Raw genomic sequence first — 16,266 nt, forward strand, 5'->3', positions numbered from 1 at the left:
GAACTGAGATGTGTAGGGCCCTATGATTTCCGCAATGCGGAAATTGCAGTCAGACTCACAGAATCAACACAAAATGGAATCCAGTATAAAACATATAATCTTGCAGAATTTGCTCATTTGGGTGAGTTTCTGACATATTTTGGACAATATAATGTATTTTGGACGCTGCTCTTTTCTGCACCTGCCGTTACCTGGTTTATTTATTTAGTTGCATATTTACTTTTAAGGTAACATTTTTATATTGATGTTTAATTTCAGTTTTAAAAAAGGAAAAGCCTAAGAATAGTATATTATAGTTTTGGAGAATTATCATTAAGTTTGACTGAAAGGGTTCTAGTTGCATGACAAAATGGCTGAAGGGTTACACAAGTCTAGCAAGGTTTGGAACCACTGCTCTATGTGGTTAACTGGTTTTTAAAAATAAACACAAAGCTGCTGTGCAGTCTAGTCAGAAATCACAGAGAGGCGACCCAAATAAGGTGTCTTATGAGAGAGCCTTTGGTATAAAATGCTTCCGTCTTTATTTCAATGGGCTGGGAGGGTTGAAAATGATATTCAAGACAGAGTCTCCAGAATGTCTTACAATACTCAAGTTGCTTTTCAATTTCCTCACAAAGGCTCACTCTTGAATTTTGAGCTGGTTAATAAAATATGTTGCATTATTTGGTCAAAACACTTGCAGAGTTGCTGTAAATATCTTGCACTATTGTCAGTTCAGTTTTTCTAATTCTAGAGAAATAAAGGCTGGAGCTGTATTCTGACACATGCACAGGAGCTCTTTTTTCATAACCATTGTCCAAGTCTACCTGTCACCATTTTGGAAGTTTACTCCAATAGATTAAATCATAAACATGGGAATGGCTGATGAGGTGGGTACAAAGCATACAAAAGAGGGTAAGATGTGGGGATAGGTGGCCAAAAAATGCTGCATCCCAGCTCAGAATTCAGTTTACAAACCTTTGCACACAAAATTAGGCTGTAATTCTAGCAAAATTGGCCACACAAAATGCAGCTACAGGACTTACTATTTGGTTGGTAGTGAATAACCATAATTGGTGAGAGTGCAACATTTTTTTCCTTGTAATGTTTTTGTTTTTTAGATTTGTCAATTAGTCTCTTACATTGCAACCCAGTGAGGTATTATTAGCCTTACGAGAAGAACACATAGACTAGTTGACAAAAGAATATAGTGGTTCATTGTAAACACTATTTTATAAACATATACATCAACTCAGGCAGGAATATCATATTATTTTACCACTGTCAAACTGACAGTGGTGTTAGTAAAAAAGTAAAAGTAAAGCCCACTTTGGTCTTGTTCCCACTTGGATTAACCATTATCTCCCTTAATTCAGTCAGAATTAAACACTGTTTTACCAAACCATTTAAAACCATCTAAAGCAATATTTGCACATAACCTTCTCATAGAATCTCACTTTCAAAAATTTGAACAATTGCTTTTTTATCAGCCCTGAAAAGAAAAAAAAAACAATTGCAACTGCAGAAAATCATTTATCTTAAACAAAACAAAACAAAACATTATTATGTTGTTTTGTAAAAGTGCAGATTTTAGTAGAAACTGCAAGATCTTGCTGAGAAAGATGTTTCTGGGAGTCCACTGCAGATGCAAATTGACAGTAATATGATTAACTCTTGGGAACATTGTGGCTCAACCTAATGTTGTGCTTAATTAAATACACTCCTACCACAGTGTATAGCTGTGGTTCTTACAGCCATCATACTATAAGATGTAAGATGTACATGTACTTATGCTGTTGATTTATAGACATGAGACCACCCCTGTCTTGGCAAACAGTTTCTGGACATTTATCATCTTTAATAATCAAACCTCTACAGCAATGAAGACAACAAGGACAGTGGTTACATACAATGTATGTACATTTATTCATGTACACCTCACATGAATAAATATATTTTGCACTGCAATATTACCATATTTTTAACCACATTGTCCTAAAAAATAAGTCTTTTACAGAACATATATAATCACTATTACATCCATATCTACTTTATAAATATAATGCTTTTCATAAAGAACTAGAGTAGAGATTGACTGACACAGTTTTTTTTCTTTTAGGCCGATGCCAATAATGATTAATTTGACATCAGTTTAACCGATCTGGGCTTGGAGAAGGCATTCAACCATGTCCTTTGGGGAGTCCTGTGGGAGAACTCCAGGAGTATGGGGTACCAAACCCATTGATATGGGCTGTTAGGTATCTGTACAACCAGTGTTAGAGCTTGGTCCATATTCCGGGCTCATTTCCAGTGAGAGTTGGACTCCGCCAAGGTTGCCCTTTGTCACTGATTCTGTTCATAACTTTTATGGACAGAATTTCTAGGCACAGCCAATGGGTTGAGGGTGACCTTCGGATTGCATCTCTGCTTTTTGCAGATGATGTGGTCCTATTGGCTTCATCAGATCATGATCTCCTGCTCTCACTGAAGTGGTTCACAGCAGAGTGTGAAGTGGCCGGGATGAGGATCAGTGCCTCCACATCTAAGACAATGGTCCTGAGTTGAAAAAGGGTTGAGTGCCTCCTCCTGGTCAGGGAAGAGGTCCTGCCCCGAGTGGAGGAGTTTAAGTATCTCTGGATCTTGTTCACGAATAATGGAAGAATGGAGTGGAAGCTCGACAGGCAGATTGGTGCTGTGTCTTCAGTGATGCTAGCGCTGTACCGATCTGTTGTGGTGAAATGAGCTGAACCAAAATGCAAAGCTCTTGATTTACTGGTCGGTTTACCTTCCTGCCCTCATCTATGGTCACGAGCTTTGGGTAGTGACCGAAAGAATGAGATTGCAGATAGAAGCAGCCAAAATGAGTTTCCTCCGCAGGGTGTCTGGGCTCTCCCTTAGAGATAGGGTGAGAAGCTTGGTCATCTAGGATGGACTCAGAGTAGAGCCGCTGCTCCTCCACGTTGAGAGGAGCCAGTTGAGGTGGTTCATTTGGTTCGGATGCCTACTGGATGCCTCCTTGGTGAGGTGTTCCGGGCACGTCCCACTGGGAGGAGACCCAGAGGAAGACCCAGGACACGCTGGAGGGACTACGTTTCTCAGCTGGCCTGGGAATGCCTTGGGATTCCCCTGGGGGAGCTGGCACAAGTGTTTGGGGAGAGGGAAGTCTGGGTCTCTCTGCTTAGGCTGCTGCCCCCATGACCTGATCCTGGATAAGCGGAAGAAAATGGATGGATTTTCTTTCACACAAATACTGTTTGCCATATTTCTTGTATGTATACTATATGTACAACGACTGCAGACAATTGAAGTGAAAAAAATTGGCAACATCAGAATTGAATGAATCAAATGAACTGATAAAATTACATGAGAATGCCTCATCTCACGTGGTATCTTTGATTATAAATACACAAAATATGTTTTTTTTCTTTTAAACTTTTTGTTTGTCTTTTTATCATGCACAGCCATATTTCTTTGTGATTTTCAGAGTCAAAGTGATTCAAGAAGATGGTCAACACTAACTCTAAATCCAAACAACCTTAGCCAAACATCGGGATTGGCATAATTTAGTTAAATAAATCATGGTGTGGTAGTAGTTGAGAGTCATCCGTTCAATATACTCTGAGCACTACCAGATCACACAAGTTCTTTATTTAAAACTTTGATATGCATGAATTTGGTCAGTATGCATTTCTACAAATACTGTTAGTTTGGTTGATTTTAAGGGCTATTTTTTATTTGTTCTGGATCCATATTCAACGAAAAATGGTATTACAGTAACAGTAACAGTTTTATGTGATTTTATCTTTTAGATGACAAAGTTAATAGACCACACTATTTTGGTTTGTTGCTAGAAAAGAGCAACATGTCAAATATAAAACCTTTTAGAAAGTAAACTCTTAATGCACATGAATATGAGACTTGATATGGTAAAATGATTTGAATTGAGCCACGTTGTTCTCAAATTCAGCTTTTATCTTTACCTCAATCCCAACCACTCTACAGTAGTTTTCAAACTTTGTCGTGGCCAGTTTTCATGTCATCACATCGATGTTCACATATACAGTACATATAGACACTTGCCAAAGTATGTAGTAAGGGTTGCTATAATTCCTAATACAGACGGAGTCAGCATAGGGACAACAATAGCAAACACAGAAACAACCAGCCACAATGTTGTGCTGGAAGCTTAAAAAAGACTGAAATTTTCAGCTTGTTTCATAACACCAAACAAGGATGCATCATTATTCTCATTACATAAATGCGTTCATCCCTTCAGTACATGATGGAACATAACTTGGCAGTGTGTACTGTATGTGTGTGTAAAATGCAGGGAACCATCACAAATATGTGAAGGTTATACAAGTCTGAAAACTTTACCCTGACTCCACAATCTGTGTGGGTGGTTTCATTATAGAAAATGTGCATGGTGCGTCATGCCTTGTATGTGTCTCCTCCTGCAGAAAGGTGTGAAGGATGACTTCATGCTCAGAGATCTGTGGGTCAGAATATGGTGAGCAAGCTCATGCTGGCGGAAACTACCAGCAGTACGGAGTCCGCTCCTACCTACACAAGGTGACTGAGCAGACACACATTTACATGGAAATTCTAATTAGATTATAATTATTTATAAATAACCATTTTATCATTTCTATATTTGAATGGCTAAACAAAAACTTTTGTTTACTTCAGTTTTATGAGGAGTGCACAGGTTCTATCTGGGAACGTGACGAAGATTTTCAGATTCAGAGATCGCCTAGCAGGTGGAGCTCTTTACTCTGGAAGGTGAGAATTACATGCATTTTCTTAAAAATGTTACTTTATTTTGAGAAACCAGTGGTTTTTATTGAGGGTGATTAGGTTCTATTCTTTGTCTGTCATGGTTTTTGATTCAATACTTCTCCCTCAGTCCTGCAAACAGTACATTACCTGCATTGGAATAGTAAGATGTTTGGGATCAGTCGCTTTTTGCTAGGGTTGTCCCTATACAAATTTTTGTCTACTGATACAATACCAATATTCCAACCTTGAGTATTGGCTGATACCAGTATCTACCCAATACAATAACAGAACCAATCCTACATACTTTTATTACTTATTTTGTAGTGTGGAATATTAAAAGTCTTGCTCAAGTTTAATAGTAAACAATTGTTAACAACAGTAGGCATGAAAAAAAGACCCATTTATTATTAACCAATGGGTTACATCATTTTTTTTACTTAAACATGAGAATGTTCTACAATCAAATCCAATAAAAAATGATGATAAAAAAGAAGACCCTGAAAAATTACCTAAAAAAATCCAATAAAAACAGGCAATTCAAGGTCACTTAGGTTATTTATACTGTATCCAAGTGCTGCTGGATGGAAATCCTGGAATAGACTACTTGTATCAGGAAATTACAGTTTGTTTGTTTGTTTGTTTGTTTGTTTGTTTGTTTGTTTGTTTATGAATGAATGATACTTTATTGATCCCATCAACAGACTTTCCAATGGTATAAGATTTATTGCCAAGAAGCGTTGTTACAAAAAAGAAAATCTACCTAACACAAATGGTCTTTTATTTGTGCATATCAACATGTGAGCATTTTGTCATCTTATATTAGCAAAAAAGGAAATTATAAATTACTTTCAGGCTCAATAGAAGAAACTTTCTTCAGATTAAGAATAAACCTTCAGAGTTTCTTTTGAAACTTTTTAGTAATTCCTGTTCTTGGATCTCAAAAGGCACCTTCAGCCATGCACCACTCAATGACTTGTCTCCCTTTGTGTAGGTCTGTCTCGCGTTTGGAACCCTGATGTTGTTAGCGGGCCTCATTGTGGTTTTGGTGGGTTTTGTGACACCAGCTAGGATCGAAGCTTTTGGCGAAGATGATCTTCTGTTTGTGGACAGGTATGGAAACAGTAGAGTATGTTAATGAGGATCAGATAGTATAACTTTTGTGATTGTTCCACAGGCACTCAATAGACATACTCTTAAAGGGATCTCTGATTAGTTGTAACATTAGACTTTATTTGACAAACATATATTTTAACTGTAAAATAAAGACTGTAAAAATAATGTAGGCTGTTTAGTTTTGTAAATTTTTAAAAATATATATTTTAACACAGACAGGGCCATTTTATTTACAAACAAAGCATTCTGGGTAAATGATGTGGATAGGTCTTCGGCGTGAGCGAGCTATATCCACCCTGAAGGTTAATCTTGGACAATATCTGATGAGTAGCTGACTCAGCCTGTAACTGAAAATATGGATGGAGGACAACAGAGCTGCTTCATGGAAGAAGAACCTCAGCTTAGCCTGTTAGCCTTTGTGCTAGTGCCAACACTATATTGTCTTATATGTATTGGCTCAGTGCTAGCGTAACAAACTAACAAGCTAAACTGAGGTCCTCCATCCATATTTTCAGTTACAGCTGAGTCATTTTTGTGTTCCCCTCTCTGTCATGTGGATGGAGGACCTCAGTGACGAGAGGAGAATGTGTAGCGCTGAGCTAATACATATATATTGTAATCGCTTCGGGGCTAATGCTAAAGCTAACAAGCTAAGCTGGGGTTCTTCTTCCATGAAGCAGCTCTGTTGTCCTCCAAACATATTTTCAGTTGCTGGCTGAGTCATTTCTACCTTCTTCTCTCTGTCAACGCTCTCTGGTTTCATTTGAAAGAGCCAATCCTCAGATATTGTCTGAGATTAAACTTCAAGGTGGATATAGCTCGCTCACACCGAGGACCTATCCACATCATCATTTACCCAGAATGCTTTGCATGTAAATAAAATGGCCCCATCCATGTAATATATTTTTAAAAATTTAGTTTAAAAATTAAAAAACTAAACAGTCTACAGTATTTTTATAGTCTTTATTTTACAGTTAAAATATAAGTTTATCAAATAAAGTCTAATGTTACAACTAATCATGGATCCCTTTAATAGTTCTAATGTCACCTTTTTTGTTGTTTAAACTTGCTCCCAGAGGAGATGAGTTATATTCAAGTTATGAGAAATATGGTATTAGAAGTACTGTACAGTATAGTGGGTATGTAAGAAAACCAGGAAAAAAAACATTTTACATCTAAATCAATACAATTTACAATCATGTAATCCAATTTAAAATCAAATCTTTGCCTTTTTAACACCTTACAGTTAGAAATAAAAAAGCTGTAACATGAGCTGCTTATTAATGCTGTAACTTAATTGTTCTGTTTTGGAAAACAGCCACGCCGTCAGTTTCAACCATGCACTGGATGTCTGTAAGCTGACTGGTGCCGTGCTGTTTTGTGTGGGTGGAACCTATATGGCCATCGGTCTCCTGCTTTCTGCTTTTGCCAAGAACTACACCAAGAAGGAACAGTATCTCCAGCAAAGGTTCAAGGAGCGGCTGGCAGATCTACATGCAACAGTTGGTAAGGCGGCACATGACACCTTGAAAATTTTATATTAGAGTTAAAATGAAGTTTGTGAAACTGTAGTTGTAATCCTGTGTGTACATACCCTACTAGCAGTGATTGTTTTCATCACAGGTACACCAATAATGAGAGCGCCGACCCCCGGGGAGGGAAAGGTCCCTGTCACACTTTCCAAAGTCCAGAACATTCAGCCGGTGACCGCAAAGTCAGGAACTTGATTGAGACACACATAAAAACATAATGTAAGAATCAGCTAAGGATCGACGGGTGTGCAGTTTGTGTCCAAGTGAGTGGGCGTACATTGATCCATGTGAGCAGTTTCTCAATTTGAAAGGTAATCTTACATGACTGCTAGTACTCATTAATAGGTCATAATTATTTGCCACAGTTACATTTAGGGTTAATTTTAGCAGAATTAAAATTATGTCCCTAGTACTTGAGTAAAACAACAATTTCTCAAAGCAGATGTGGCCCCGTTGAAAATAAAGAACAGACGCAAACTAGAAATCGTCAGTGTCACTTGACGTTTTTGATGATTTGCCCCTGTTCTCACAGATGTTCAAACATTGTGCTGAGAACAATGACCATTTTATTTGCCAGTAAAAAAAAATTAACAGATAAGGTTATGTTTGAAGTTAGTTATTTGTGAATTGTACTGGTGCTGTATTTTCAGCTCAGCTGTTCATTTGGAGAACGATAAGGAAAGCTGCAACTCTATAGACTACAACGTTACACACTAGCATTCTAGATAATGATTGCTTCTTTTTAGAGAAATTTACATTTGGGAAGGGATAATATGATAAACAATACATTATGATGTGATACAATACAACACAGTGCAACATAATAGGGTAAATACATTATGTATGATACGGTACAATACAATATGGTGCAATATGATACCATATAATATGATATGGTCCTATTTGGTGTTGTACAAAACAATAATCTACAACACATCATGATACAATATCATACTACACAATATGATTCAGTGTCATACCGTACAGTACAATCCAATATGGTGCCATAAGATACACCTATACTTTGTCTCCTTTGGTAAATTTGTTTTGGATCTGGGTATTTGTGATTGTAACCAAGATATCTGACTATTTTAATCCTTGAGGGGTTTATAATTGTCAGAAGCAATTGGGCACAAAGGCAGGTTAGAATATAATTAAAAGGCAAATTTGGCACTGACATTTTCTTCTGGCTCATCTGGCCTCTGGCCTGGATTTGTTCCCATTAGACAGGATCAATACAAGGGATCAAACCCAGAAAAAAAGATCTAAATACCAGACAAAGCATGCAAAACAGCACATTCTGACAAATTACTTTCTAGACATGATAAAAAAACATGCATTCATCATTACAATCTGCTGGAATATCATTAGCTTTTGCTACAACTAACTGTCTTCACTACGCTGTTTTGTGGGGCCCTTTTGTTTTCCTTCCTTGTGTCAAATACAAGCATCCAGACACATATCCATGAAAGCACTTGCGTCATCTGCAGCGTTTTGAATCCAAACACAGTTTGTCACTTGTCACAGTTGGTTCAGGATTGTGAAAACTAAGATAGAACAGAGGTGAGAAGCAACGTGACAGTGATGTTACACAACGGGCAGATGATGAGAACACACTCGGCTCTCCGATGAGCACCGGCATCGTATCTGACAGCACCAACGGCTGATCTGTCATGATTCAGAGATGAATAATGACTTCCGACATTCTCCCACGCACAAAACCAAACATTACATGGACGCACTGAACAGAACAGAACATGTAACACAACAGAAATACTAAGTTGTTTTTAAGAGTTTATGGTAGTGAGATACTTTTTAATGTTCAGGAGGTTCTTATTCAAGCTGCTATTTTATCATGTGTCTATTTTGCATGTCATCACACTTTTTGTTAAACTTAGATTATTTGTGCACACATGCAACATACTGTATAAACATTTTCTGTACTGGAACAAAGTTCTAAAAGATGTTCCTGTCAAGCTTCTTACCGTGGCTCATCATCAGATCAATGCAGCAATACACTGCATAAAACGGCTGCAACAAATGTTCGTGTAAGTTAACATTAGTTTTACAACCTTTTTGTCATTCTGCTTTTTATTTGACGTATTTTTGATTTCAAAGAAGATGTAAGTAGAACAAGTATGTACCATTTTGAAGAGGTTTTCTCAGTCACTGGGCTGCAAAAAAGACACCAAGCTGTCAAACAAGCAGTTATGGACAAATCTTCCACTTCAGCACTAAGTGATGAGTGAATGTGTTGATTTGTAATTTCATTCTGTTCCTCGCTGCATTACAAGTTCACAACTGCAGCAGATTATTTTTGTTTTCTTCCTGCTCTTTTCTGCATTTCTTTTGAATTTATACCCCGACGTCACAGTGGATCTTCCCACTCAGTGATAAATGTATTTTCCCAATTTGAAATTGAAATTGTACAAAGTATTACAACAGTGTCCACCACACTCTCTCTATTTTTCAAAGAACACAATAAAAAACAGCATATCCATCGCTCGGAAATGTGTCTTGTTTTATTATTTTTATTTTAGACATAAATCTCAATCTAAGAAATAGAATAAAATAACCAAATAGATATATACAATGCATGTTTAACTATCCATTGGTTTTATTCACAGCATGCATCATCGTTCGACAGCAAACATCTGTTCAGGGCTCGTTAATAAAATAAGTTTCAGATTGAGTATAATTTGGATCATTTCATGTATTCAAATTCAATAAAATTGTAGCCTCAATCTTTTTTTGCAGGTTGTAGTGCAAAGAAAAACAATAAATATAGATTGAACAATATATTGAAGTTTTATTTTCATTGCAATATACTGTAATTTTGCACAATAGAACTATTGCAATAAACTGCTGTCTAAATCATAGACTATTATTTTCCACATCTTCATGCTCCAAATGCTAGATATGCTGGTGTTGATTCTCAGTCATCCAGGACATGATAAAGAGACAAAACTCAAAACAACTGGACTTTTTTTCTTTTGTAGCTGACGACGTTTCACTGCTCATCCACACACTAACAACTTTGTTTGAATGTCCAGATGGGCAGCAACAGAAGTCAAGTTGTTTTCTTTTTCTTTTTTTCTCTTTTTTACTTTTTCTTAAATAATAAAATAGCCAATTTAAGGGATTTCTGTCCTTGATCCCTTTGTTTTGCAATGGTCTTAGAATTTTTGCCTTTGCTTTCCAGTTCTGAGTTCATTTGTGCTATTTGTTCACTTGTTCACATTGTTTTCTTCTGTCAACTGCCGTTGTGCGCTCTGTCATTCACACCTGACACCCATCTGCTAATTAGACTCAGCTGTTCCCACTTAGCAATCACCCATTCCTCTTTTAAACAATCTCCAGATACTAGTGATGAGCAAATGAGGCTTTTCTGAAGCACTGAAGCTTGCTTTGAAAAAGGGTTCATTACTCGAAGCTTTCCAACACAGTTCTGTTTGGCTCCATCCTGTGGCCAAAAGTATGAAAAGCTGCTTGAAACAACACAAAGTGAAGCACTTCATCGTGATGGAGATGACAGCTTTTTAATGAGATATTTCTGTTTGATATCTGGCTGTGATTGTGTTACTTGAACAGATTTTATTTACTTATTTCTTTTTTGTGGGTGGGAATAAAGTTACTGTTGTTTATGGTTTATTATAAATAAATAAACAAACAAATAAATAAATAAAGTGTGCCTGTGTATTTTATACGGAATTATTTCAAGTTCAAGATCTTAATTCATTTTCATTTAAAAACAAAATTAATTCTAAACACACAAATCACAAATAAAATGAAAGACAGAAAGGAGAAAGAAAAGTCTAATTTCATTATCTGCCCCTTATTTAAAAAAAATAAAATATAGGCTACTAGATTATTTCACACATTCTTAAAACCAATAAATACAGTAGTTGAATTTCAACTTAAGATTTTCACAATCTTATCTTGACATTTCTCTGAGAATAATTTTGAATATGTCATATATAAAAATATATTCTGTGTGTGACTGCTTGTCTGTGTTTTTCTAAAGACAGGATCAACAAAATCCCCTCTGAGAGACTCTTCAGATTTACTTTAAGTCAGATGTTTGATATCTAAATTTTAGGCCCAGCTTTGAGACAATTTTTTTTTACAATTAATTCTTCAAAGTATTAATAATATTTCCTACAAGTCTGATAAATACAGCCCCTGGTCTTTGATTTAAATTTTAACATGAATGTTTAAAACTTGTCCACTGAACTTTAAAATGTCTGGATAATCCCTTTATTAAATAGAGTCCATACAGTTGATCAGTTTCATCTAACGCTTCGTGCCGCCCTGCCTCCTGAGGACAGGACATCGTCACCATCTGGTTGTGTTTTTTATGAAAATCATCACCTGTGCAACAAGTGAAACTCTGCTCTGGGATGTGTCTCGCGCTACTATTGCTTTCTTTTTAATGATGAATCAAGCTGCAGTTCTGTGTGGGTCCGTGTGCGTGCGTGCGCGCGCGCGCACATGTGCGCTCGCAGCAAAGGTTCTTTGTGGATTTGTGACTCCCACTCTATCTGGCCCAGGTTTATAAACTGCACAACAAACTAAACACATACGTTTGTTTGCCTCTGTCTCACAATAAGTCCTTCACTGGTTTGTTATATTTTGCGCATTTGCCATCAAAACACACCACGAATCCAGCCAATGATTCACTTCTTTGAATCAGGTACCAAAGCAGTGACGTAAGTTCACCACTTTCGAAGCTTCGGACGTCACTGATCACGTGACTTTTACCAAACGAATCAAGCTCCGACACAGTGCTTCTGAAACAGTGTGTTGTTTTTTTTAATACATGCGCCGAAGCTTCAGCTTCAAACTGCCCATCACTACCAGATACTATTGTTTGCTGTCAGCTTCCTAGTTTTGTTTCTGCTCCATGAGAATTCATGGTTTGCAGCTGTAGTGAATGCTTTTGTTAAGACCTTGTCAGTCCTTTTGGTTAATCAAAGTTTGAGTTTTTATTTTGGACTTGCACCCAGGTCTGCACTTTAATGCGTGGTAGAAACCTAACATCTTGTCACATTGGGATTAAGAAGATTGTGGTTGAAAAGCTAAAATAAACTGAAAATGTTGGTGACACAACAGAAAGAGAGATGTGAAAAAAAGTGTAACTCATGATTGTTTCATTCAGCAATATTATGCTAGCAGTGAATCTTTATATTTCACGAAAGAATTTTTATTTATTTGTTTTGTACATTATGCGATGTTGTCAGCATAGCAAGCCTAAATAAACACAACTTAGCAATAAGGCTGATTCTAGTCTCTTAACCTAGCTTTTATTAAAACTTCTACCTAAAGGAAACTTCCTACACATATTTGGAGTTGAGAATCTGTCTATTAAGAAATGGTAAATGGTGGTTAAAAGGACAATCCAAGAGCAGGATACATGAGGCGGAACACTTTAACAAGCTTGTAGAACTATAAAACCTTGGAGGATCCTTTAGGAATCCAAACACATCACTTGAGACAGGAGCAACAAGGTAAGTAGCAGATACACTGACAAAGAGACAAACAAACAAACAAACAAAAAAGGAAACTGGCTGACATGACACAGGTGGATGAAGTTGGTCACAGAAGTAAAGACTTCCAGCATGAAACAGAAACTAATATTAAACACAAGCTTAATAATAACAACATATATATATATTGATCAAGAAAGAAAACAACAATAAATAAACAAACAAACTCTACAGAACATAAGTGCTCAACTCCTCAAGGTAAAATCTGGTTTTACAAATGAGCTTTAAAAGCTCGGCCTTAAAATGGGTAAATTACACTAATTGTATTGTATTTTGATGAAAAAACACATTTAAATTGTTAAATGATTTATATTTGAGTGTTTTAATAATCTGGACCATGTTATTTAATGGTTGAACTGTTAAACATTCAATTGTATTATGATTTCACTTTAAGAAAAAGACAATGTGATGCAAATTTAATTCAGATTTTTATTTATTTATTTTTGTTTCCTTGATGGAAACTAAAGGACGGTGGTGAGTTTCTACAAAGAAGGTAGGTAAACCATTGAGATGGATGTATTTTGTGTTATTGTGCAGAAGCCCATATACAGTACATGAGGTCTTCAAAGATAGATTTGGAATAAATTTAACCAGTCAAGTCAGCTATATTTACACATTTAAACAGTGGTGGGCAGCACTAATGTAAAATTAGTTGCACTAACCTTAAAGCACTAACTCAAATATTTAGGCCCCCTAATTCTAAAGCACTAACTCAAATATTTAGGCCCCCTAATTCTAAAGCAGTAATGCATTGAAAAAATAGCAAAAGCTAATTCTAAAGCACTAATGTATCCCAGTTGACCCATGGAACACTTTTCAGAGTCAACATGAGACAAACTTTACTGTGTGCAGAATATTGTCAATAATCAGTGTCAATATGTCACCTATAAGTGAGACATGAACAAAATGTGTGACAGCTTTCACCTTCAGCTGTTAACAATAACATTGATCAGTAACATTTTCTCAGTTAGTGCTTTTAAATTTAGCTCATAGCAAATTTAGCAAGTCCACTAATGAATTTAGAAAATAGCAAAAGCCCTAAAGCACTAATCAGGAAATCAGTACCCCTATCAGTGCTTTAGAGGAACTGTCCCCACCACTGCATTTAAAACAACTGCTGATGACCAAAGTTGTTCACATATTACAACTGGAGACAAAACACAATGTAAGATCATAAGAACAACATAAACAAATATAATACCAATGAAGTTAATCATGTCCATGGTGTGAATAACTCCTGTTCTATCTGTAGGTGCTATCAACTTCAGTATATAATTCACTTTCTCTTTATCAGGTTGAATTCCCTCTGCAGGAAGTTTATCTCCCCGAAAAGGAAATCTTGTTTCCTCCAGTGCTCATGCTTGATATTAGTATTCAGATCTTTTGGATCTATTCATAATCCCAAGTCTCCATTTTTCTTTTTAGCCCACAACAGAATTCAGCCAATCTTTGCCTTGTTCTACTTTTTATATCACACCTAAAGTCGACAGTCTTTCCTATTCTCTTTGGACTTTATCTCAGTGCTGATGGGATTCTTTTGTGTTGCGTTTTCTTTGAGCTGAATGTTACACGTGAATGATAAAGTACCAAAACTATCAAAAACATCTGCAAAGTTTTATATTGTCAGCAGAATCACTCATGCTGTCAGTATCATTAGTTTAGCACACCCTTTTCACCAATTACAGGAGTCACATCCCTCAGACAGAACAGGAAAAAAAAAATGTATTTGGTGCATTTTTTCCTTTACTGTTAATTCCAGCTGTCATGTGCCCAAACATTTGACTTTCTGTAATCTCTGGTTAAAAGTTTTTTTTTTTTCAATTGGGATTTTCTGGGTTCTCTTTCAATGCTCTGAGGTCAGACATACTAATTAAATTAGTTTTGGCACCTGAGTCAAGCTTCATGGTCATTAAAGTATCTGTAAAGACACTGTCTATTTGTCTTCTTTAACAACATTTGTCTTTTTTCCTGCTCAGTTTCACAGCTCACAATGCCAAAAAAAAAAAAAAAAGATTCACATCAATCTTTTGCATCCACTTTGCAGCCTGGGTCCTTGTGCTTCGCCTCGTAGCTTGAAATGATGTCATTGAATGTCCTGGCATGTTATTGAGAAAGCTCAGCAGGCAGATATTTAATGGCTTTGTCCTGTTTCAGCTCAATTATTTTACAATAGCCCTTCTTTGACCTCTTCCATGCCTAAGATTATTTGGTCTCATATCATAGAGTCTTTCAGCATAGAGAAACTTGAGGTCACTCAAAAGGTTCCTTGATTTTTGCTCTGTTCTTAAACAAAAGCTGTATCTGTCATAGGTTTCATTCTTTTTAGGAAAACAAAGTTAATAAAACTGGTTTAGGACTTGCACTTGGTAGTGGTAATGGTACTTTTTGATCATCAGGTTTGAAATGATTATAAGGGAACAAGATTTCCTTCATTGGTATTGTATTTGTTTGTATTGTTTTTATGATCTTCCATTCTGCTTATGCAGCAGTTCAAACCTACATAGACATGGGACAGACAACATAAAGTATGCTCAATGCTGTCATTTCCAGTCAGCTTTAAACTGTGTGGTGTTGTGAGACTTTCCATGTCACTTTTCTTGATGTTCCTCTCCTTTATTATTCCTTTTAGCAGCCTTTTATTTCACTTTTTCACTATCCTTTCGCACCTGGTACCACATGTTATTTGCCTTTGAGGAACAAATCATCATGACTTTAATTTTGCATGCTCCTTCACCAAACATTTTACTTTACCCTTCATATCTTGTGCCGCACCTTTTTTCTCTGAATATATCTACTTCCTGTTTGCCAGATTGCGGTACTGACACCTGGAGGTTACCAAAACTACACCAGCTCATCACATTCCAGTGTTGCCAGATTGGGCTGCTTTTGAACTTGTTGGGCTGGAAAAAAACAGATTTGTGCTAGTTGTTAAAATTTGGGCTGCTTTTTACCACATTTGGCGGGTTTTTAGAAATTATTCATAAGGAAATTATGTCAAAATATCAAGTGTCACTACAAAATCGTATTGGTTAATATCAAATGCACCAAACAGAGAGGAGACTGGGTTTCTGAGATTCTGAGGACCTACCACCTCCTTCTGCAAAACAATCTGAGGGCTATTAGTTTACTTTTGTTATGCATATGCTTGCAGCAAATACCTTTACCCACCCCCATCTGTGTGTTTCATTCTAACGATGAGTGTAACTCTATAAAACTCTTTTTATCTATTCATCTTTTCAGTGCTACAAATGTAATGATTCAATGCAGATGTGTGCTAATGGTGTATTCTTTATCAGTATAATATACACACATGTGTG

At 36.5% G+C, this 16,266-nt stretch overlaps 1 protein-coding gene across 1 annotated transcript in view; it reads left to right on the forward strand.

The window, feature by feature from the left end:
- Positions 1-9,910, forward strand: part of nrsn1 (neurensin 1) — a 12,924-nt gene extending 3,014 nt beyond the window's left edge. Inside the window, exons 2-6 of the mRNA XM_014014253.1 lie at positions 4,440-4,551; positions 4,669-4,761; positions 5,750-5,868; positions 7,190-7,377; positions 7,495-9,910. Of these exons, the coding sequence (XP_013869707.1) occupies positions 4,453-4,551; positions 4,669-4,761; positions 5,750-5,868; positions 7,190-7,377; positions 7,495-7,598 (603 nt within the window). The 5' untranslated portion in view covers positions 4,440-4,452 and the 3' untranslated portion in view covers positions 7,599-9,910. The remainder of the gene's footprint in view (positions 1-4,439; positions 4,552-4,668; positions 4,762-5,749; positions 5,869-7,189; positions 7,378-7,494) is intronic.
- Positions 9,911-16,266: the final 6,356 nt, after the last annotated feature.

The sequence above is a fragment of the Austrofundulus limnaeus genome, unplaced genomic scaffold (genome assembly GCF_001266775.1).
Source record: "Austrofundulus limnaeus strain Quisiro unplaced genomic scaffold, Austrofundulus_limnaeus-1.0 Scaffold112, whole genome shotgun sequence".
NCBI classification, from domain to species: domain Eukaryota; kingdom Metazoa; phylum Chordata; class Actinopteri; order Cyprinodontiformes; family Rivulidae; genus Austrofundulus; species Austrofundulus limnaeus.